This window comes from Podarcis muralis, chromosome 1 (genome assembly GCF_964188315.1).
Source record: "Podarcis muralis chromosome 1, rPodMur119.hap1.1, whole genome shotgun sequence".
NCBI lineage: Eukaryota > Metazoa > Chordata > Lepidosauria > Squamata > Lacertidae > Podarcis > Podarcis muralis.
The window spans coordinates 39401727-39427634 of NC_135655.1; the positions used below are offsets into that span (position 1 = coordinate 39401727).

The 25908-nt window shown below is 40.0% G+C and overlaps 1 protein-coding gene across 7 annotated transcripts in view; it reads left to right on the forward strand.

Annotated features, from left to right (window-relative positions):
• Positions 1-4201: 4201 nt before the first annotated feature.
• The window catches only part of CDIN1 (CDAN1 interacting nuclease 1), a 118304-nt gene continuing 96597 nt past the window's right edge, over positions 4202-25908 (forward strand). For 3 of the 7 annotated variants that reach the window (XR_003705684.2, XM_028721767.2, XM_077926397.1), the window contains exon 1: positions 4202-4899. Coding sequence is in view for 5 of the 7 variants with exons in the window: in XM_028721767.2 (XP_028577600.2) it covers positions 4793-4899 (107 nt within the window). In the remaining 2 variants the exon portion in view is untranslated. The remainder of the gene's footprint in view (positions 4900-25908) is intronic. The other 4 variants (XM_028721770.2, XM_028721746.2, XM_028721774.2 and 1 more) reach the window with 4 other exon arrangements.

Genomic DNA, 25908 nt, shown 5'->3' on the forward strand with positions numbered 1-25908 from the left:
ATCTATTCACTTATTATGCTAATTAAATTTACACATGCCTAGCAAAGTCCGTATCTATGCAAACTTTGTGTTTATAGTTGCTCATTTTTTTGTTTTAAGAAAACAGTGATTGTTGAAAGACACCTGTGCTCATGTGTGTTATCTATAAACGCACAAATTTAGATCTAAAAATTGAAAGGATGGGGCGCTTGTGTTATATTTAAAACAAAATATCTACTTGGTTCTTTGAGATATACATACACCAGTGTACACATAAATATCAGATATTAAAATAAGCATTTTGAGAAAGAAATGGCATGCACGACACACTGCAGCTCATTTCAGCAATCATTCTCCTACAAACCATAGTATGATCCGCTTTTTCTGGCGTATTCTAACCTGTTGGGCAAACTATGGTTACTACTAACCAGCAATTTTCATCAAACCATGATTTGAAATGACAAACTACAGTTAGTGCTAGGAGGCAAGGGACGATGAGTGTCTGTGTCATGCTCCCAATCCACCAAGCTATGGTTCAGGCGATCAGGATATGACAACTGCAGTAAGTCATCTGTTCCAAGGTTTGTTATTGTAGAATTTGTAATTTGTATGCCAGTGCTACTGCTGGTGGGAAAAGAGACAGAGGACAAACAGGGCACTGAGAGGCAGGAGGCATATAGCAAGCCACATGGCATGAAGAAGTCCTCTTTCTCATGCTAAAAGCCTTACCATTCCCAATAGGGGGAGTATACTATTTCAGGATTTTCCTTAATAGGGTCATTCAGGCATACTGGTATGTACTAGATTTGCATGTGCAATGCATTTTTTCTGTGTTTACTTATTTTCAAAATATTAAGATACACTTAATCTATTATAGTTTCTGTGTTTTATTTGTAGATTTCATATATATATATATTGGGTCATTCCATACCAAGTGAGCCAACTATTTTACCTCATGTCATCCAATTTTCTTAATATTTTGTACACTTGTTGAATGATCAAAACTAAGTTTAAATCTAAAATTTTAATTTTTATCTCATCTCACTTGTGAGTTATGAGGGTTTGAATGAATATATATATATATATATATATATATATATATATATATATATATAAAATAGCCTTGCCAGACTACACAAAAGCCTTAAAAGCTCAGAAAACACCAATCTTTTCTGAACTTCATGGGCTTTAACATTATATGTTACATGATGTACTTACTTCAAATTATAAATTTAAGTTACAAAAATTGAGTATTTGAAAAAGTGATTAAAAAATTAATATGATTAAAAATTCCAAAAGATGTATTGATTATTTAATATTATTTAATAATAACAATATTTAATATTAATAATAATATTGTTATTTATAATAATAATAATAATAATAATAATAATAATAATAATAATAATAATAATTAATATTATAATATTATTTAATAATATTTAATATTATTTAATATTTATTTATTATTTTAATATTTCTAAGAGCTACCTGTAAAATTTCATCTTGGGATCTCAATGGGATGACATTTTTAAAAAGTATTTTACATGTACAAAATAGGAGAGAGGATGAGTAATGGAAAGGGGGATGGTTTATGTGCAAGAGAGTTGAGAAAAGTGATAAGGCAGTAAGGTGGTAAAAAGGGAAATGCAACAGAGAGGAAGCAGGGTGAAGATGAAAGCAGGGATATTAAAGCATCTACCAAATAACTGGTGTTTTCATAATTGGGCAGATGAAAAAGAGGCTTTGCAAAAAGGAGAGGACAAGCATGGACATGGGGGTGAAGTTAAAAATGGGTGCAAAGCAGGGTTGCAAAATAGAAAAGTGTGCCAGAAACAAGTTTGGGAAGTGGGCTTGGTCATTACAAGGACTATGAAGGAAAGGTCTAGGGGGAATGACGGCAGAGCTGGGGAGCGGAGTAAGTAGAGGCACAGTCCCTAGTATGTGCTACCATAAATCCGTGCGATGGGGTTTGCTCCCGTCGCTCTGTCCCAGCTTCTGCCAACCTAGCATACCAGTGCAAGCAGATAAATAGGTACTGTTGCAGCAAGAAGGTAAACAGTGTGTGCTCTAGCACGTGTCACAGTGTCCCATTGTGCCAGAAGCTGTTTAGTCATGCTGGCCACATGACCCGGAAAGCTGTCTGGACAAATGACAGCTCCCTTGGCCTACAAAGTGAGAAGAGCACCACAACCCAGTCACCTGGACTTAACCGTTTAGGGGTCCTTTACCTTTACCATAAGACGTCGTAATAGTTTCCAGCTAGGACTACTTGCAAAAGTATTGTAAACTGTATGAATGTTAGAATGATGCAGGATATAAAGATAATATGGCATTAGTGACATAGCGGAAAGGAGTATACAAAAACTGGTTTATAAGAACAAAGGTGAAGTTAGAATAATATTATGTCAAACCCAAATAACTGATAACAAAGGGAAAAAATTGGAGACATAATAGTTGAAATGTATAACATAAAATAAGATTTGAAAGAAGGTGAAGTATTGCTGAATAAGATTTTGTAAAAGGGAACACAGAAAAGGGAGATGTGAGGGAGTCTGGAAGGAGGGTTATGAAAATAATATTTAAGAAACTGAATCTTTTTTTCTTATGTCCTTTTTATGTTTTATTTTTCTTCTATTTTGTATGGGGGGTTTTCTATTGTACTTTTTTGGTTTTTTTGATTGATTGTGATGGTGTTTTTCCTTTTTTGGTTGTGAATGTGAAGTTTGTTCTATTGTCTAAAACTTTAATAAATAGTTTATAAAAAAAAAAATAGTTTCCAGCTAGGATGGCTTTAAAGGGGGATTAGACTATTTGCACCATCTCCAATATCAGAGGCACCGTGCATCTGCATAGCAGTTGCTGGGGAACACAAGAAAAATAATGCTATTGCCCACATGACCTCCCTAGGGATGTGGATGGCACTGTGGTCTAAACCACGGGGCCTCTTGGGCTTGCTGATAGGAAGGTCGGCGGTTCGAATCCGCTCAATGGTGGTGAGCTCCCATTGCTGTGTCCCAGCATCTGCCAAACCAGCAGTTCGAAAGCACACCAGTGCAAGCAGATAAATAGGTACCACTGCGGCAGGAAGGTAAATGGCGTTTCTTGTGCACTCTGACTTCCATCACGATGTTCTGTTGAGCCAGAAGCTATTTATAGTCGCCTTTGACTGGACGAACTCATCCAGGGGTCCTTTATCTAGACTAGATGGGTATGACCCAGAACTCTTATGTTCTTATCCACCCAACAAATTATTCACATTGATGACTGCCAGAATGGATGGCTTTAGGAGACAAATTCAGAGACGACTTTCAATTACTACTGTACTAGCCACAATGGTTTGGTTCTGCCTTCTCTGTTGGGGGCACTATACCTCTGAACCCAGTTGCTGGGAATCACACGAGACTCCTGTTGTACTCAGGTCCTGGTTGCAGGCTTCCCATAAGCAGTTGGCCACTTTGAGAACAGGAATCTGGATTAGATGTGCATTTGGCCTTATCCTTCTGGGCTCTTCTTACGATGTGATGTTTTATAAATAAATCAAACATTATTCAAATGTTCGCCCAATTCTCAGTTGTGTACCCAAAATATCCTAAAACTTGTTACCATCTTTGGGACACTCGAATCAGTGGCGTAGCATGGGTTGTCAGCACCCGGGGCAAGGCAAGTAATTTGCGCCCCCTAACCCGTGGATTTTAGCACTCGGGCAGAGAGCTGCGAGTGCGAGCGCGCCGCCCCCAGATGTTGCGCCCGGTGCGTCCGGCCCCCCCTTCACCCCCCACGCTACGCCACTGACTCGAATTGGCCCTAATAATGAATCGGTTAGTTGTGCCGCACACCACTGCAGTAAAGTATGCTGGGAATCAAGAACATGGTTTTAACATTGCGGCACCAGATCTTTCGAACTCATTTCCTTTAAAAGTGCAACAAGCCCAAACACTCTCATGTTTCTGACCCTTGTTGAAACCCTTTTTCTCCCATATCTCCCCACATAAGTCTATTTCTGCATTTCAAATTCCCTGTTGGGTTTTTACGCTGCAATTCCCTTTCATGATCGGTATTCTGTTTCCTATTCCACTTCTGGGCATTTTCTGAACATAGTTTCATAAATCCTGAAATGAAACAGATATATTAACCTCGTTTATCTTTTCCTGAGCTGGGCGGAGGGGGGGGGGGATTCCACCCGCCTCCACAAAACGCTCCCAACACCTGAATCTTTTCTGGTGCGTACACAGATCGCAGTTCAAGGCAAGGCACCCCGCGACCCCAACTTCGAAAAACCCAGCGCCGGGGGGGCTCGACGGCTTTAACAGCTGGTGCCCCCTTCCTACACCTCGGCGCTCCTTCTCGCACACAAACCGAAGTCACGAAAATGAAACTCTGCAGAGAGAGGGGCTGGGCTCCCGGGCCGCGCGAGGGCGGCTGGCTCTGAATGAGCAGAGCAGGCGAGAGGGAACGAGCACCGCCGAGGCCGCCTTCTCCCCGCTCAGCCCCACACCAGAGGCCGACTTCCACCTCGGGTGCGCCCGCAGCGGCGGCGAGCGAAGGGCGGAGCAGCGGAACCGCGCATGAGCGTCCCTCATTCCCCGGCTGTAAGGCGCGAACCGCAGGGGTCGGGGCAGAGGCTTTATTTTGGTGAGGGCGCTTCACCCAGACGCGCCACCCCCGCTCTTGGCGGCGGCGGCGGCGAGCGGAAGGCTTTCCTGCAAAACCGCCGTTCCCGCGCTCTGCGTTTGAAACTGCCGCCGCCGCGCTTCGTCCCCTCCCGCCGGGCCAGCCACCCGTCTGTCCTGAGGGCGTGTGAGGCGGGAGGATGGCGACGAAGCTGACCAAAGCCCAGTACGAAGAGGTCGCCCGGTTCCTGGCCCAGGTGCCTCCGACCAGGCAGAGCCTGAGGAAACTGAGGGAGCGCTTCCCCAGGTAAGTCTGCGCGGGGCGCCCGCAGAGCTCCGCCTCCCTCGTCAAGGGCGAGCCCCGCCCCTAGAGGGAAGGAAGCGGCAGCAGGCCCGGGGTTTTATTTGCTTTTTTTAAAAAAAAAAGGGGGGGGTGAAAGGCGACGGCGGGAGGCAGTTCAGATTTGCATGTTTGCAATGTAAATAAAGGCGCTCTCTGCCTTTTCTTTGGCCTGGGATGCTGTTTTGGCTCGTGAGGAAGCACTGCGAGTAGCAGCATGGTCTCAAGGGGCGCCATAAAAGTATCACCTGATATGCTGCGAGCGTAATCCCATTTACTTGGGAGTAAGTAAGCCCCCCCCCCCATTGATTCCCTTAGAACTCACTTCTGAGTAGATGTGATCAGGATCGCGCTCTTAACCATCTCGCTGGATGTCGTGGAGGTTCTGTTTGAGCTGAGCGTTCCTTGGCTGCAAAACTCCTGATCTTTTTTTCTTTCTTTCTTTTTGCATGTAATGCCTTCGTTCTCAGAGACCTGAAGTGAATCGTAATTAATGGTGTTTAATTGATTGCCGGGTACAAGCTTTCCAAAGTTGTGCGTGGTCCCTGTCGCAGTAGGCAGCCTAAAGTGGGCAACCTCAAGTAGCTGCTTCCCGCAGGTTCTTTCCTTTTTGCTTGTTTCCTACCTGTTGCTTCTCTCCAATTCAAATAATACACCGCAAAGTGGAAAAAAGGAGTAGATCACACACTGGACACAGTGATAAACACCTAAACAGTTTACAAGAATCAGTTTTAATAATCAGAACTGTTTCACTGTTACTTGAGCTGTTTTATATAATTTGATGAATTTCAGTAAGTGAGTTTATGTTATGTCTTTAAACAATAAAATAAAACAACAGAATTGCCACTAGGGCTTATACCTTGGTTGGCTGGCCCATTGTTGATGATTATTTGCTTCTGTGGGGCTCTTAATAAATAATAATAATTTATTACACCCCGCCCATCTGGCTGGGTTTCCCCAGCCATTCTAGGCGGCTCCCAACAGAATATTAAAAATAGAATCAAACATTAAAACTTCGCTAAACAGGGCTGCCTTCAAATGTCTTCTAAAAGTCAGATAGTTGTTTATTTCCTTGACATCTGATGAGAGGGTGTTCCACAGGGCGGGTGCCACCACCACTGAGAAGGCCCTCTGCCTGGTTCCCTGTAACCTAACTTCTCGCAATGAGGGAACCGCCAGAAGGCCCTCGGCACTGGTCCTTGCACTTACAGTGGTGCCCCGCAAGACGAATGCCTCGCAAGACGGAAAACCCGCTAGACGAAAGGGTTTTCCGTTTTGGAGGTGCTTCGCAAAACGAATTTCCTATGGGCTTGCTTCGCAAGACGAAAATGTCTTGCGAGTTCCTGCAGGGTTTTTTCCCTCCCCCCCTTTTTCCAAAGCCGCTAAGCTGCTTATCAGCTGATCGCTAAGCCGCTTAGCAGCTGATCCGCTAAGCCGCTTAGCAGCTGATCCGCTAAGCCGCTCAACAGCTGATCCGCTAAGCCGCTAATGGGCTTGCTTCGCAAGACGAAAAAACTGCAAGACGAAGAGAATTGCGGAACAGATTCTTTTCGTCTTGCAAGGCACCACTGTATAACCAAGGGCAGGAACATAGGGGCATAGGAAAGTTGTCTAACACCAAGTCCATGCATTATTGTGGATGCTGACTGACAGCACCTCTCGTGGGTTTCAGAAGGGACATTCCCAGTCATAGCTGAAGATGCCAGGGATTGAATTTTGGGTCTTCAGCTGGCAAGGCATGGGCTTTACCACTGAGCTGTGACCCTCCCACCAAGTCCTGTGAGAGAGCCGGTTAATCTAGAATGCACTTTAGAACCTTGATGATGTGCTAGAGAGCTTTTAGCTGAGAGCTGTAGTTGACAACAAATCATGGCCTACTGCTTTCTCTGTTGCACCTGTCCTGTATTTGGTGACCACAAAGTACTTGTTTTGCACTGTTGATTTGAATATTTACTTCACATGATGAGTCCTGTAGTTTTAAGATGCATGTGTTGATCCCTGAATTAGATGCCTATTAAAGGACTTGCTGTAGGCAGTAGATAGTGATGTGAGCTCCGGAGGGTAGTTGGGAAGTGCACAAATGGCTATGGCGTCAGTTTGTTTCTAATGTAAGGTGTATATGCCTTTCACATTGTTGTACTGTGGTGTCCAGAAAGTGGACTTGTATGGACTGTTTAGGACTCTGGTTAATGGTGCAGTGGAAATTGCTGATGTTCTGATGGACTCAAGATGGACATAGATAATGATATCATCGCTTTTTCTCCCATATAGGAGTAGTGTTAGGTAACTGAAGCTGAAGAAACATGAGTCAATCATAATTATGTTGAAGTACACATCTGGGTCACACATAGGTGTACAGTGGTACCTCGGGTTACAGACGCTTCAGGTTACAGATGCTTCAGGTTACATACACTTCAGGTTACAGACCCAGAAATAGTACCTCGGGTTAATAACTTTGCTTCAGGATGAGAACAGAAATCGTGCTCTGGCAGTGTGGCAGCAGCAGGAGGCCCCATTAGCTAAAGTGGTGCTTCAGGTTAAGAACAGTTTCAGGTTAAGAACGGACCTCCGGAACGAATTAAGTACTTAACCAGAGGTACCACTGTACTGTTGATATGAAGAGAACAAATAGTCCCAGTTCTGAGACAGTCAGAACAAACTGGGAAAGTTCAGCTTAGTAGTATAAAAAATGTAACTGCTTCCTCTTGCCTTGCTTGAACTTTAGACCTTGCTTTGCAAAGTTTTTTTTTTTTTAAATCTTCTCTCTGTGAAGTATAGCTCCATTCAGGTGACCATGTACTTGATGAAGTGAGCTCTGTCAAACAAAAGCTTCTATCACAATAAATTTTGCTAGTCTTCAAAATGCAGAGGTATTTTGTTGTGGTTCCAAATAGTCTCATGCTAAAAGCGGATACCTCATCATAATTCTGATTGCATTAAATTACAATATTGAATATACTGGATGCCTCATCCCTGTGTCAGACATAAATAAAAATTAAATAGGTACAGTAAGCCTACAATTTACGTGGGCCTACCTAAACCCAAACACATTGGGTTCAATGGTGGGTGGAATTACCAAAGTCAAGCCTTGCAGCTTCCTTAATGTTTAATATTTTTCCCCACACGCGTAAAGCTGAATATGCACAAGTTAAATGTAAGTTGTGGGCTTACTGTATTTCCCTTCCAGTTTGTAGTAGTAACCAATACTAGCATCTATTCTGTATTTCCAAACAGAAGCAACATGGTTTTCCTTTTAGCAACGGAACAGGTAACTGAAGCTGAAAGTGCTCAGCTTAAGTCATGGCATTCTGTCTTCAAACCCTGGATCTTGCAGTACTGTATAACTGATCTGAATGTATTATCTTTGAAGTCATCTATATTCTAGATTAAAACTGGAAAAAAAGATTAAAATATGACCTGTGCCAAAAATTAAATATTGTTTTTCTTGTTCAGAGTTGTGAACTATCCCATATGTCACAGAAATTGCCAGTGTTTGGCCTGAAAAATTCTCAGCTATTGAGATTTTGATAATTAGCAAATTTAATAAAATATGTTACTAAATTCGTATAATTAATGAAATGTTCAGTTGATAGACAAACTGTGTTTTCAAATTATGATATAACTTAAAGGGGAGGAAATAATGAATGGTTTAAGAAACGTTCTGTGCATTTTCTTGGGAACATGCATCCATTCACGAAGCTGGAACTGTGTGGAAATATACAGTTCTATCTTGAATATATCTCTCCTCCAATATGCCTAGACTCTAAAATGAAAATATTGTATCTGTATGTGGATGAGAAATTGCCAATAATGGTAGAAATCCTGATGGTTTTATGATAGATGCAGCTGTCCATTAGGAAATGGCCTGAAACCACCAACTCTCCTTTGAAAGCTCCTGAAGCCTTTTAAATCAAATTAATCTTGAAGCTTCTTGGGACAATTCAGCATAGGCAGAACTTTTCCATCTAGAGCTTCTGATGAGATGAAACTGATGCTGATATTTAAACTGTCAGACAAAGTACAACTTCGTGGAACGTGCCAAGTAAAGAGCCTTTCTCAAAGAAAAAAGAAAACAAAAATGATACTAGTAGAATGTAACAGAGAGCTGCAGTGTCGAGCATTATAACCCCTGATAGTATATGCTGCATTAAAAAGATGCATTTCAATACTTATATGTGTCTTTAAATAGAGTAAACAGGCTTCCATTTTTAAACAAATTATTCTGGAGTAGTGTAGAAGAATGTGTTGTGAGCTGCAGTCAGTCTTGGTTTGTCCTAGAAACAAGGTTTGCAGTAAATCTTTGCTGTATGGAACTGTTCCATTGGCCCATACTGAAATGATAATATATTTTGAATTAGAAGAAAGAGATGCAAGAATAAGCAGAATATTTCTACTAAAAAACCGATAGCCTTTTATTCTGCCCTCTGTATGATTGTGCCATATATAATCATTATGCGTAGAATTCAATAATAAGTGTTCCTGTGTAAGCTCATTGACATGAATAGGAATTGCAAAGGAGCTGTTCATAATTGATTGTGCCATATATCAGGGGAAGAAATTAAACTCTGCAGTAGAGCGCATGCTTTTTATGCAGAAGGTTCTAGGTTCAGTCCCTGGACCTGGCATCTTCAGGTATGACTACCTAAAACTGGAGAGTCACTCGGGGTTAGCATGTCACAGGAAAGTAGATCCAAGCTACATTGTTATAATGTATAAAATTAAGCCTTCATCTTCATTTGTTGAACTATTGCCTTTACCAGATAACATTTAATACTTCTTTTTGTTAGACATACTAAAAACCTCAATACTCATAGTTAATTTAATAGACAATAGCCTAATAAACAATAAGCCCTGCAGTAATATTAAAGCTATTGTAATGTGATGTATGTGGGGTTTCCCTTCTGGCTGATCTGAAGGCTGTGGCTGTACAGGCTGCCACAGTCCAGGTAGTGAGTACAGTACTAGCTCCTTATTGGGCACATAGCACACTAGTGCTAAGGGATCTGTATTGGCTGCCTATTAACTGCTGGGACAGTTTTGAGGTTCTGTTACTTAAATATGAAGCCCTAAATAACCCTGGACCAAGTTATCTCAAAGACTTTCCCCCCTCAATTGCCTGGTAAGGACATTAAGTACATCAAATGAAACCCAGTTAGTTTTGCCACAGCCTAATGAGTTTGGGCTTGTGGTAACACAGAGGTGGTCTTTTTCACTGATGGCACCAGTGTTGTGGGGTGCTCTCCCTGCTAAAACATGAGATACCTCATTGGTATTTCTGTTTTTTGGACCTGTTTAGACAAGCATTTGCCTGATTTTCTGATTTGAACTTTATGCTTTACGTGTTTTAATTGCTGTTTTTACTCCTCTAATCGTTGTGTTGTTTTAACATACTCTTTTGTGTTGCACATTTTAATTGTGAATTCTTATTTTAATGTTTTGATGGAATTACTTTATCATTTATTTTAATAATGTGTGTTTTGTAATTGGTTTTATACTTGTAAACTGCTTAGAACCTATCTTCACAGAATAACAACCCAAAAAGCATCTCTTTGAGTACATTAATTGTGCAAGAATATATACATGGGGTTGGACCCAGACATAATCACAATGTGTGGTTATCTCTGCCAACTGGACACTCCTGCAAGCAGTGGTGAATAGGAGGTGATCTTTTTTCCACCTTCAACTACCTATGTTTTCTGAAAAAAATGCTTCAAGTGTTGGATAACTCTCTGAAATAGCATGGGTGGTGGCACTGAAGGGGAACGGAAGGAAGTGGCAGCCCACTCTGCCACCCCATCTGAGCTGGATCAGAGTGTCTTCTGTAAACAACAGCATGTTTTGCAACAGCATGTCAGAGCAGCTTACAATGGCATTCTATTTTATTGTAAAACAAGCATGTGATATATGTTGGGCTGAGAGATGAAGATTTGTTCAAGGCCAACCAGTGAGTGCCATGGCTGAGTGGATTTGAAACCAAGTCTCCAAGGCCAACATTCCATCTGCTATATTACAGTGGCTTACAACATTTCCATCAGGCTAGACTCCAGCAAGGAAGCAACCCATGGCTTCCCATTCACACAGCCACAAAAGCTGCCTTATACAATGTCGCCACTTATCACAGTATTTTTGATGCAGTATAATAGCTCTCCTTAAACTTGGCATTTATTTGTCTGAAGTTGCTTGTAAATCTTACCAAGATTCTGAACACCACTTAGTGGCAGTGCATCAGTTGAAATCATTGTGATTATATGTGGCTGCTTGAGCAAACTATTTTAAAAAGGCACTGTCCTACTTACAGTCCTTCTGCTGAAAGCCATCATTTATGAAAGCTATATTATATAGTTTGTTTTGCCAATAACATTTATAGGAAAAGCTTATAAGTAAAATGTTACTTGCTCTTCAAGGTACATTGAACTAAGCTGGCAAATGAACTGTGACCGTGGAACATGATCCTAATCACTAAAAGCCTGAAAAAGTTACAGTATGGTTATAACGTGAATTGCAATAGCAACTCATTTTAAATTATTTCAATGAGAATACATTTTTAAATAATTCTAAAAGTCTTGGCAATGTAGGACTATAAACTGTGTAAACTATATTCTAGGAATATACTGCTAGTTGCCATGTTCACACACACACACACACACACACACACACACACACAAAGTTTTTCCAATTCCAATTGGCCTGGCAGTGGCAGCAATAGGCAGTGGAAGATCTCATTGGAGGTTTTCATCTCCACTGGGACCTTGTAAGCAGCATACAAGGTACCAAGGATACTGGTAGACCCAAGTTTGCTGGGCAGCATTAGAAATTAGCCAGACTCCAGGCGTGTTTTGCCAGGTAATTGAGAAGGAAATAGGGCTCCGTACAGGGGCTTCCAGAGGGAGCTGTCTGGACTCCATCATGCTCCTGATGAAGTCATAGTGGTTAATTCCTATTTACACACAGTGCATAGCAAAACTGGAATTTACTTCCATAAATTGTAATGATGGCCACCAATTTAGATAGATTTAAAATGCAATTAGACAAATTAATGGATGATAAGCCTATCAATGACTGCAATTCATGATGACTAAATACTACCTCCTGTCTTAGAGGCAAGTATGCCGCTGAATACTAGTTGCTGTAGATTGCAAGCAGGAGAGTGCTCTTGTACAGTGTACCTTGGTCCTCAAACTTTATCCGTTCTGGAAGTCTGTTTGAAAACCAAAGCGTTCCAAAACCAAGGCACGCTTTCCCATAGAAAGTAATGCAAAATGGATTAATCCGTTCCACACTTTTAAAAACAACTCCTAAAACAGCAATTTTACATGGATTTTACTAACGAGACCATTGATCCATAAAATGAAAGCAATAAACAAGGTACTGCAGTCACACAATCATCTATTAGTAGCTGAACTGGGTTCCATAGTCACAAAAACAAAAGAAAAAAGAGCTGCAAAAACGCAAAATAAATAGCAAAAACAGACAGACCTCCAAACGGAAGTGTGACACTCAAATCGGAAGCGTAACAATCAAAACGGAGCACATTCGACTTCCAAAAAAAGTTTGCAAACCAGAACACTTACTTCCGGTTTTGCAGTGTTTGGGTTCCAAGTTGTTTGAGTACCAAGGCATTTGAGAACCAAGGTACCACTGTACTTATCTTTTGCTTGTAGGCTTCACATCGGTTTTTGGTAGGAGACCGTGAAAACAGAATACTGGACAAAATGGGCATTCATCAAGGCAATTTTTATGTTGGAGTGTATTTTAATTAAAAGAGGAATTGATTAGACAATTTTTGAAGAAGTCCACTTTGTCCTTTAATTTGGGTAGTTTTCAGTCATCTTCAATTTGCATTTGTTGTGTTTGGTTAATGAATTAATTAAAATATTTCTATACCCCCATTCATAAAAATTTATTGGAACGGTTTATAACAGTCATACATAAAACCTTACAATAAAAACCATATACAAATTTAAAATCAACTAGCCATTGCAGTTTCCTGATGGCTATTCATTTCTAGGCTTTTTTGAATGAAGTTGGGTGACTTGAAACTCTTCAGTCTGTTTTCTAGATAACAGCATCACCAAACCAGAGGGCTCAACAGATAAGCTACCAGTAACCTCTGGAGGAATGGGAGCCTTAGTCTAGGCCAAGTATCTAGGTCTCCACTCCAGATGGTGGCCAGCCCCTCCACGATGACTATCCCTTCTGCAACCACCACCACTAAAATTGGGGCGGCATCTTTGTAACTCCCTCCTCCCTGCCCACCAGACACATCCTAGCACAATCATCTGATTTTTAATATATGCAGCTGGTAAATTATGGCCAGAGAAAATAGACTAAGGCCCAGTAGTAGGTGCATCCTACACTGTCAGGTGGAAGATTTCAATACCATTGTAACACTCCTTCCCCTGTCTCACTCAGGGTGAACACCACCTAAACAACTTTCTTTCTTTCAGACTCTCACCCTGGGTAAGGGTCACGGGCCTGTTGCCATGGTACATTTCTTTTTCAGGCATCCCTTTGATGACCTTTTTATGTGGACAGGCCTGTTTTTTGATTTGCCAGTAATTTTAATAATTTTTTACTGTTTTTATGCCGTATTGTATATCCTCTTATACACCATCATTTTAAATTGTATGAGTTGGTGGTATATAAATCTATAAACAAATATGGTTTATTTACCTTCCTTTGTGCATAGCATTTCCCCTGCACATATATTGTTTTGGATAGACATAACCCATTCTACTAATTATTATTAATTCAACCTTAAGCAACCTTGGTGTCATAACCGAGATAGATGTCTTCTGATTTAAAAGGCCAAGAACACTAGGAGGTTGGGATTTAACACTGTCCGTATGTGATTATGGGTATTTGGCTGCCATATTTTTTTAAATACTATTATACGTACTCTACCATACCTGCAGACTTCAATATAACAGTTGTAATTTTTGCATTACAGTTCAGGGACAGCTCTTTATGGAGTCTGCATGCAGGACCAGATTTGTTAGCTTTGCAGGGTTATGGGATTCAGCATGTTGTGGCAAAAATTTTATTCATGTGACAGCTTTTTGGACAATCATACTCTGTGCTAAATTACAATGGCACAATAAATTGCTGAATATACTGTCTGCTGCATATGACCTCACCATGAAAAATTTGATGCATTAGAGTAGGAAAGGTTGGAATATATCAACCTTAGTTGACAAGGGACTTTGAATGTTGACCTAATACAGATGACCTTTGTGTGCAATAAAAGTGAGTTTAATCTTTGGGTCAAGGTTGAGGTGAATGGCAGGGCAAAATAGGGAGGGTTTTAGTAGATCTGGCTGGGACCTACCTAGTAAGTTAGCAAAGAAATAGAAATGTTAGGTTCCTGGATGCTGCTGCTTTGTTTATCCGGAATGGGCTCGTCTGCTGCTGTACCAAATGTACATCTACATAAACTGATAGCAAAGTAGCAGACAAATCTATTTATGATAGAAAATGGTGGCAAAGTATCGTATAAGTCGTTTGCTTAAAATTTAAAATTAGTGGAGTAGACACACAGGTGTGTGTTTGTATGTAAACCTACCAGTTTAAAGCGTGTAGACTCTTGCACTTATGTAGTACATACTGATCTACTGAAAGAGCATTATTTATTGCAGATGTTTACAAGCAATGCAATACAGTGGTACCTCTGGTTACGTACTTAATTCATTCCGGAGGTCCGTTCTTAACCTGAAACTGTTCTTAACCTGAAGCACCACTTTAGCTAATGAGGCCTCCCACTGCTGCCACGCCGCCGCCGCACGATTTCTGTTCTCATCCTGAAGCAAAGTTCTTAACCCGAGGTACTATTTCTGGGTTAGCGGAGTCTGTAACCTGAAGCGTATGTAACCCGAGGTACCACTGTATAGTTTAAGACATCTGTTTTGCTCATATTTATAATTACAAAATGGATGTCTTAATAAATATTTGTTAAGAAAGCAATACTCATTATATATTTTTTTTTAAAAATTAAGCCTGTAGGTGACTCCTTGGTTTCACAGTAAGGATTTCATGTTTTGTTGATCAAATATTATCTAAATGTTTAGCATAACAAAAGAATATATACAATTTCTTCATAACTGAATCTACTTTTAATGTATATAGTTCTCCCGCATTCCTATTTTAACAACTGTTGGTGTTAAATGGAACACTGGCTTCTTTACCTAGAATGCCAAGGCTATTTTTTTCTTCTTTCATTCATTCTTTCCAGCCAGCAGGAAAAAGTTAGAGACTTTAATGGTAACAACCTCTACTCCTTTAATAGAGCCTGCAAAATATATTCTCTAGGACTGATCAGCTCTGAAAGCTCTAGAGGTTTGATGATTTGGAATGGCAGGAAATCACGCTTTCAGGACATAACGAATTGACTGGACCATCCATCATTTGTTAGCATGCGCTGAAACGCTGGGTTTGTGTGCAGAGGCCTGTGATTTAGTAAATACTTGGGAGATGAATAGAGCTTACACACAAGGGAAGATATTGCTGTCCTTCAGCAGCCTTAGACACAGATTCCTGCTGAGAAGGCCGTCTGACGGCAGCTCATCAGTAACTGGCCTGTCACACTCTCTGATGCCCACCAACCATCCCCAGTATATTAAATGCATTTTTAATATCTGCTTCAGTAGATTTAATGAAGAAAATTTCGTTTCCATACTCTGATCAGTGCTTCCTCAAGTGTTCTAAAGCGTTGACTGTAGCACTTCCAAGAAAGACAGCTGGGACATACAAGAGTTGATTGAAAGGTAAAGTTAAATAAAACCATGTATAAACAAAAACACTGTTCATTGGATTACGTGTTACCTTGTTAAACAGCAGTAACTAAAAATAATAATGTGTGCTCCATAATACAATATGCTCTGCCTGCTAGATCATTTTGTATAGAGATAACCTGCAAGGAGATTTCAAAGATGAATACAGAAAAGGCAAACCTTGATGCCATTCTGCAGCTAGTCATCTCATGTAAAAAAATAGTACAGTTTGTCAAACTAAGAAACCCAATCTTACCTGTTTTCATATTTGGGAAGGTGAGTAAGTTTGGACAGGTTTTATATTTATCCATTTCCCCCCAAAGAATATCAGCAAGAGAATTTAGGTGGTAAGCTTAAGCATATTAACTTATATGTGTAAGTAAGTCCTGTTGAAATCAATGAGATTATCATTGCATGCATGGAAAATCAAAAATAAATATGGAAACAAACTAGTTGCTTGGATTAAATATAAGCAAGTTAATCAACTACAAACCACCTCTGTAATAACCTTTTTCAATGTAGGAAGATTCTTAGTCTGGCAGGAACATTGATACTGTATTTGGACTGTTTAAATATTGCAACCTGAATTGGATATTGAGAATATTGAGTTCTCCTTGTTCTCGGAAAGCATTACTTTTCAAGTTTATGTTGCCCCCAACAATATTTATTACAAAATGCGAGCGATAAATCAGACATCATTACAAGTTATAATTTTAAAGGCTTTTCCTCTTGCTTCTTTTTTTAAAAAAGAAACTTGGAATACCCTCCATACTTATAAAACAGGATGCATTTGCAGAATGAACCTTATAAATTTGATTCTTGCATGTGTCAAAACAGTAATGTATTAAATGCATATTATTATAAAAAATTAAGACATGTCTTAAACATGCTTACATTTTTATAATACATGGCAATATTAAATAATACATTTCCTTGTTAGCATCTGTTTGCTGTCATTGTTGGCAAGGCCTGTGATTTATTGCCTAAATTAATGACCATGACTCTCTTGGTCCTGATATACGTCCCCAAGCTTATTACATCACTAAATAAAATGAAAGTTATATATGCTCTTCTATTTTGGCATTGATTTTCTTTTTTTGTAATTGTTTGTTTTTTAAGGATGTATTTAGTGAATGAAGTGGCTACTTTTAAAGCAAGAAAACAATAGCAATGTTAAATTAGAAAACCATTAGAAGTTTGGTATTAAGTTTATTTTTCTTGTTACCACTTGAATGGCATTCCACTAGATAATCAAATCAAAACTGAATCAAAACTGGGAAATTCAGTGGGTTGAATCCAGATGTTATCATGGTTAGACTAGATTCAAAAAATATAATGTACTTGGAGTAGAAATAGTGAAATCAGCGGGGCTTTGGTTTGTCATTACTAAAGTCTCATGAAATTTCAGATAGTCTAATCATGTTTAATCTGGGTTCAATCTGTTATCTTTTCTTTGTAGCCATATTGAGACTTGAAGCTCTATGTTTATTGTTAATTGATAATCTTTATTTAAAATATTAAAGTTATGGAATAGAAAAGCCATTATAAATATATGTTAAAATATTGTCTCTGCACTGGGCAATAGTTTCTGCAGATACAAGAGAAACAAATATTTGCCTACTTACTACTGTAACTATAGTTTGGTAGCTGGGAGAATCCCATGGACTCACCTGCTTCTTCTATCTTTCCTAGGTTTACATGTTCTTTTGCATTCCCTCCTGCTTACAACTAACTATTCTTTACATTGATTTATGAATCTTTGATTCTATGGTTCCTGCTAACTAGGGGTGAACCATAGTTAATGGCAATTTTATTCAGATGTCACAGTCAACCAATGTTAACTAGGAATAGTGTCCTCATCTCCTAGATGGCCTTTGACTATGGTTGGTGGTTACCATTGATCTACAATGGTACCTCAGGTTACAAACCCTTTGCTTTACAAACGCTTTGGGTTACAAACTTCTCAAACCTGGAAGTAATACCTCGGGTTACGAACTTTGGCCCAGGATGATAACAGAAATCTTATGCTGGCAGCAGTGGGAGGCCCCATTAGCGAAAGCACACCTCAGGTTAAGAACGGTTTCGGGTTAAGAATGGACCTCCTTAATGAATTAAGTTCATAACTCGAGGTACCACTGTATTATTATTTTCCCTTCTCAACCAGTAAAAAGATTATATTGTATCTGACATTGTCTATCTGTTTATCTTGCACAGGCTTCCAGGAATGTAAGGATTAGGGCCACCTAAGTTTTATTCTGAGTTTTATAATTACTGAAATTAACGTACTTAAGTTAAACCACCTACGTACCTTGGCCTTCTTAAAGCTAGCTGTGGGGGATTAACTGAGTGGGACTATGGAGTGTTTAATGCTTCATTTGAGCAGAGCAGGTGGAAAACCTTCCTGGACCCAGAAGTGTCCAATCTCCAGCTTGCTTAATTGCCCTGGTTTGTGACATTTGCCGGGAGAAAGTTGAGGGGAATGCAATCCTACTCATTCTTCTTGACCTTTTGATGTTTGATACCATTGACCATGGTATCTTTCTGGAGTGGTTCAGGTTAGTGAGGTTGGGATTCTGCTCCTATTTGCAGGACTATTTCCATAAAGTAGTTATGGGGACCACTGACTGGTGCTATAGGAGCTATCCTGTGGTGTCTCACAAGTTTCCATCTTATCCCCCATTCTATGTAACATCTATCTGAAGCCACTGTGAGCTTCAGGAGCCATATGGATAGTTTGAGTGATGTGTCACCAATATGTGGGTGACGCCCTTTTCCATCTCTCTGTTCCATCTAAATCAGGAGAGGTGGATGAGTTAGTAGACTAGTGCTTGAAGGCAGTGATATGCTGTATGTGGCCCAATAAACTGAAGCTGAATACTGAAAAGACAGCTGTGTTATGTGTTCCAAGTTTTCAAATGCAGGAGATGGAAAGAGAGTCTGTTCTGCATGGGATTGGTAGGAGCAGGTATGCAACTTAGGGATATTCCTGGATCTGTTCACTGGAGGCTCAGGTGGTGTTGGTGGCCAACAGTGCTTATTTCCAGCTATGGTGTGTTTACCCTTGGGACAGAGGTGACTTGGCCACAAAAATGCATGCACTGGAAACTTGCAGATTGGATTTTTGCAATGGACTGTATGTGGGGCTGTTCTTGAAGACAATTCAGAAGCTTTGACTGGTTCAGAATGCAGCAGCCAGATTACTGGCTGGTGTCCATTTAGAATACATAAAACTGCTCTGTTAAAACAACTGTACTGGTTGCATTTTGTTTCTGGGCCTAATTCAAGAAGCTCCTATTAGTGTTTAAACTTTAAACTCCTTAAGTCCCAAATATCTGAAATACCATTTCCTTCCCTACATAGCCTCTTAGGTGTTAAGATCAGCAAAGGTAGTTCCACCACCCTCAGAAGTGAAGGGCTTAGCAGCCTTAGAGAGGGCACTCCCTGTGACAGCCCCTAAGTTATAGAATTCCCTGCCTCCCTACAAAGGCACTTCTGGCATCTTCATGATGCAGTTTCCGTCATATGCTCAAGACATATCTGTTTATCCAGGTATTTGACACCTGGCGTAGATATATCTTAGGATCCACCCTATTCTTGTGACTTGTAATTTGTTTTAAACTGTTTTTAATAGTGTATTTAAAATGTTTGTAACGTGCCCTGGGCCCTTATGTGAAGGGTGGGTAATATATAGAAATAGTTGTGTCTGTCAATTTAAGTGGGTCTACTCTGAGTAGGTCTAACATTAACTACAGCCTTTTGGGTGGAAGATGTCATCCATTCGTCCCCCCCTTGATTTCTTCTCTCTGCAGCTCACTCCCCCCCCCCCCAAAGTCTGAACCATTTGGAACTGCTTGGTGGGTAGTACAACGTATACTATAATTCAGTTATGGGCTAACCAGAGTTGAGCAGGCATTTTAATGGAGACTTGCATAGCCCAGGAACTTCGTTATTGTCTAGACACAAAACTACCTTTTTATGGAAAACCTGTTCTTATTATGACCTTTTATTTGAAATGATAATATAATTTTTAAATTTGTATCTATCTGCCAGATAAATATGTCTACCAAATAAATATGTCTGTTTCATTGCTTATTATATTTTGGAAACAGCTAAGCTGGTTTAAATGAATTAATTTGTTATTATAATCATCAACATCCCATCATTATTATTGATTGCCTTCTACATAATCGTCTTGAGGTGATGTACAATAAAACCAGGGGGAAAACAATTGAAATTCATCATTTTGCTCTCTCTGAAAACTTTCTAGCTTTAAAGAGTCAGTAGCTCTTTCACTTTAGGAGGGAGAGTAAAAGAACCAAATGTGTTGCTTCATCATTGCTATGGAGTGGGGGATCAGGACCGCTACTGTGATGTGGCTTCAGCTGGGCTCAAGGTGGAGTTCTAAAAGGGACAGGGGTCATCAAACTTTTTCAGCAGGGGGCGATTCTACTGTCCCTCAGACCTTGTGGGAGGCCGGACTATATTTTGGAGAGAAAAAATGAACAAATTCCTATGCCCCACAAATAAACCAGAGATGCATTTTAATTAAAAGGACTCATGTAAAAACACGCTGATTCCCGGACCGTCCGTGGGCCAGATTTAGAAGGCGATTGGGCCAGATCTGGCCCCTGGGCCTTAGTTTGCCTACCCATGGGCTGGGAGCTTCCTGCTTCCAGGGCTCGGGAACAGTGGAAATAGCCCCAGCCAGCATGGGCAGCAGTCAGGGATAATAGGTGTTCTAGCCCATCAGTATCTGGAGGGTCACATGTTTCTCATCCCTTTTCTACATCTATCATATCTATTATAATAGCTTAAAATGAAATATTTGTATTCAGTAGCAGTTTAGAAAACAAATAATAAGGGAGACCACCACTATTATATGTCACCTGTGAGAATGCCATGATCAACATGAATAATAAAATAGTAGTCCTAGAGAACACAAGCTCTTTGGTGTGATCTAACAAGGCTCTTAGGAACATGAGAAGCTGCCTTATACAGAGACAACTGGTCCATCTGGCTAAACACTTGTCTACACTTGCTGACAGTGATTCTCCAGGGTTTCAGACAGTGCTCTCTCCTACCCCCACCTAGAGACTGTACTTTGAATATTCTGCATGCAGAGCAGATGCTCCACCACTGAGCCATGGTCCATCTTATTTCTCTATAGCAGGGGTAACCAATGTGGGGCCCTTCAGATGTTGTTGGACTTCGTTGTTGTTGTTGTTGTTGTTGTTGTTAATAAATAATAATTTAATTTAATTTAATTTCTGTGCTGCTTAATATATTAAAAATCTCAATTCCCATTATCCCTGACCATTTGCCTTGCTGTCTTGGAGCTGATGGTAGTTGGAAACCAACAGCATGTAGAGGGCGCTACATGAGCTAGATATCTAGAGAATATTTGGCTCACTAGCTGTCTTAATGGAGTATTAAGATTCAATATATATCTGGATTAAATGGTACTTTACAGTTAAGCTGTTAACTCTTCTTATGCAGACCACCCTGAGATCTTCGGATGAAGAACAGTATATAAATTTAATTTTAAAAATTTAAAAAAACACCACTATACAAAACTTCCTTGGTGCTCTTACTTTCAAAAACTTGAATAGCATTATCAAAAGGTGTTCTTTCATTGGTCACACGGGCATTTTTTTGTGGTGCCACACCTGTATGGTGTTTCAGTATGTCCGGTGCGTGAGAAGAGTCCTAATACGAGGGAGCTGTTGAAAAAGATAGGGTACATACCGCCTTTCAGCTTTCTCAGTGGTGAACTGTGGCTGGAGTGCTCAACTTTGTGCACCTAGACAGAGGAAGGACATCCAGACAGCACAGTACACTGGACAGGATCCTGTGGCATCCTACTTGCCACTTTTTTTGCAGGATGATGAGGAACCACAAGTGAGCACTTTTTGGGTTTGGTCAGTAAACCAAGCTACAAATTTCATCCAGTTCACATTTTCCCAGCTTCTCTGAAAGAATATTATGGAGGACTTTGTCAAACACCTTACTGAAATCAAGTTTAATTATCTGTGCTAGGACCTTTCCTGGTACATAAAAGATGTACTGCACAGTAGCATATAACATTACGATATATTTTCCCCCTCAGTGCCAGGCTCCACAGTCCAGTCCAATCCACACCATTCAAAAGTGGTCCTCAACCCTCAGGAGTCTTTGCAGGGGGCAGGGGATGGTGGAGAGAGGAGAGGACAGGCAATTTAACTTTTGGCAGCCTCCTTCCACTGGCACTTCTCTGGATCTAAGCCATTTTGTTTAATAATGGGTAAATGAGAAACAACAGCAGGGAGCAGGAAGTACTGAAGTGATATGCTGTTTGTACATTGTCCGGCCATTTTTAAGCTGGATAGAAAGACTATTAAGTAATCTTTTAAGCCTAATTGGATGTAACATTGCAAGAAAATTGGTGAACTGGAGATCTAGTCTGTAGCTTTAATCTGTAGCTATCATAGCATGGACTAGAACTAGATGACTCTTGAGGTCTCTTCCAACCATACAATTCTATGATATGCAATTTACTAGGAAGTAAATCCTATTGAATTGACTGGGACTTGTTATAAATGCATAGATGTCTATAAATGCATAGAATCAGACTGAAACTCTCACTCGTCTTTAAACAGTCAGGATATTTGTTGTTACACACTATTTAAATATTTAGTGCCAAACTAAGAGGTTTTCTTGTGTATTGCTGAATACTAAGTGCAGGTAAAATACTACCAGACATGGAGTCGTTTGTTATGTTTAGTATATGAAGCAAAGCTGTGTAAACCGTAACCTTGTAATTTTTCAAGTTCCACTTTATCATGTAGCTGTAAAAGGTAATCAAAATAAATCATGGATGATGAAGAAATATTTTTCAGTGCCTTTTGTGTTCTTTCAAGAGTAGCGTTTGATCCATGAAATTTTAGTAAGCATATTAAATAATACAATATGATGTGCAATGTGTCATATCTGATAAATTACTTTGTGTAGAACATTTATACAATTTATGTGGAACTGCTGTGTATGCAGGCTAATGACTATAAATTGTTAATATTTTGTTGTCTTTTTTTTTAGGTAGGGTGATTTCTATTGTGCCCCCCCAAACACACACACACACACACACACACACACACACACACACACACACTATGGGCAGAAAGGTGTAGGTCATCTCTGAGATGCTATGACATTGATTCAAGGTTCCTCAGCTGTGCAGTGTACATAACACATATGTTGGAGAGTCATCTGTCAGCTATGCCCCTCCTATGGAGTTAAAGTTCTAAAGGGAAAAGAATTCGACACAGTGCTGTCACTGTTAAATTTTCACAATGGAAGAGCATGCAAATATTGAGCCTCTTGCTTAGCTGTAGTGCCCTGTCTAATGTCTGTGCTAGTTAGAAGAAGAAAAAGTGGGTGCATCCAGGGCTCTTAGATCTGACAAAGGTCATGCTATGCTGGGCATTTGAATTGGAAATTGTCTGGAGTTAGATTTTATAAAGCTCCCACTGTTGTCGGGGAAAATTTCAGCAGGGTTTTGTCCCTGGAGAGGCCTCTTAGGCCCTTTTCTGTCCTATGAATGAATTTAGATGTGAGGGTTTCTCTGGCCTTAAAACTGTTAAATTCATTTTGCATACATCCCCAGAGAGAAAAACTGGCAGATGCTTTTGTCTTGGAAGTGTTTAAAAGAAAAACTGCAGAACAGGAACAAGAGAGAAGGGGCCCCGTGTGGAGTCCCAGAACACTTTGGAAATGGCCAATATGCAGTTTTCATCAGTACTAAGGCGGGGCGCAATATGGTGCCTGTAGCTCACTTGGGAATATGAATGTTGATTAAGCATACTCCCAGGCTTTGAAATTCTGAAAGCAGTGTCAGAATAATGGATGTTGAGCAAATGTCAAGCATTTGTTAATTTCTCTGTTATTTGGAGTTTATCTACCATGATCAATCAAATAAACTAGTGCCTCTCTGTTGTGGCATGTGTCATTGATATGGTGATTAGGTGGCTAGAGAGACCTCCTGCTTTTTTTCTCCCTCTCTCCAGGTAACAGATTATACATTTATTCATAGTTATTTAGTGGAATAAGGTGTGTTAACAAAATTTAAAATGGCTTATTGCACCCCAAAATGTTGATAGTTATGCAGACTCACATACCCAACAGTGGCATTTACTCCTAATAAAAAGTCACCATGTCACAATGTTGACAAACTCTCAACTTGAGAGTGAGAGAAATGGAGTGTTTCTTGGTGGTAAATTTATTATCAACAAAGTATATGTGGCCCCTGTCCCTCTACTAGGATATTCTGCTTGTGCAAAATGTTTGACGGCTCATGTTAAAAGTCTGACAAAAATCTTGCAGACCATGACTTTAAATTAAAAAAAAGTTTGTGGACAGTACTATCCTTATTTTCCATTTATGGTTTACTGTTGTCCCTACTCCCACTTTCTTTAGCTAGTTATGATCAAACATTAACATGACATAGCCATCAGTTTCATTTAAAACATAAATTCTTTTTCTGAAGTTACAATTTTCATGCATAGACCAATCCACAAGTGACGCACTTTAAGAAATTACAAATTTAAATCAACTTATGGAAGAGAAAACCAACAGGTATATTCATATAAATGTGAGGTGGGGAAAACTTAAAAATAAAATTAAAACTGCCAATGGGTCCATTTCAAATTAAATTTTAACGTTGGTGCTCTATCTTTTCCCCCTGTTTGAATTCATTATTTTAATAAGGAATAAATTTAATAAAATAATCAATAGCATGTGCATTCCCAGCTTGACTATGTATGTACTGTAGATCCGTGGTGATCTTAGCCTGATACCCAGTCATACTGGGATTTTCATAGATAGCCACGTCTCAACAAAAACTGCTATGTTGAAAAGATTTAGGCTCATGTCCATTCGTTTATTGATCATAGATATGTCAGACTAGTTGCCTGCATTCTGTCAACATCTCATATCCAATTAAACTTGAGCAAAAGTTTCCCCCCAACTATAGTTATAGCAAGGACTGGGTGTGCTGTACAAGAAATACAAGGCTTCCTGAATTTTTAGAGCGGGTATGGCTTTTATACCTTTAACATTTGTCTAGGCTAGACAATTTTTGCAAAGCTAGCTTTTCCCATTCCTGCTGGATTATCACCTGACAGGCTCACGAAGCTTTCTAAATTGGCTGGCAAAAGCTACTACTGCTAATAAGAAACTCCTGGAGAAAGCAGCAAGGATGGTGACAGGGCTGGTCGAAGGTTGCTAGACCACGGACAGCTCCAAGTGAGCAACTCGCTCCAATAAATGTTGGGAGCAGACCAAGGCCTTTTATTCCTCTCTCCAACCTGAAGGCAGGCCATAGGCTCCCTGTTGTTGCACTCCCAGTGCTGCTGGACTGGTGGTCTTGGAGGTCTGGTGGTCTTGGAGGTACCTCTGTGAGTTCTTCTTCAACTGCCTCAGGTGCAGTGGTCTCCCTGCCTTCCACAATCAGCTCTCTGCCGTGGCCCAGACCTATCTGTGACCTCACCAAAGTGTGTTTTGACACCACTTTATATTCACTTATACACCAGGCAAAAATTCACTTTTTTGTCAAGTTTTTAGAAACTGGTAGGTGAAGCCATTTCTAAGTTAAGCTGTGGTTATTGTTCTTGTGTATTGTATGTCTTATTTTGTTGTAAACAAGCCTGTGATGATTTTTGGTGAAGGGTGGCATAGAAATACCTTAATCAATTCTACACAATAGTCTGGGATAAGAAAGAGAGGGTGATCTATGCCCCCATCCCACTTAGCTCAATATATTTCCATACTGACTGTGGAATAAGAGTCTGTTCTTCCTGTGCTGCTAGTATGGAAACCAAGTAAGCTGGCAGAGGAGAGATGAGGCAATCTACTCCTTAGTCACCAGTTCACTCACTCACCTGCATGTAATTCCTGGCCATTTATGTATGACTGCCAGGCAAGTTGTTAAATACAGGACTGTATACAGCAAATGAAATACTTGTTTTGAGTTTTTTTGAGGCTGTGCAGCAAAACCTGTCATTTTCCACAGGTAACTAGTAAAATGCTAAGTGTTATAGAATAAACTGTGTATAATTATACCATTAAAAACTTTGGGTCTTTGTGTGATTTATGACCTGAATACAGCTGTCAAGTACCACATGCACTTAACACGTGGTTTATGTAAATGCTAAAGACAGTAGCTGCATGAGGCCAATGT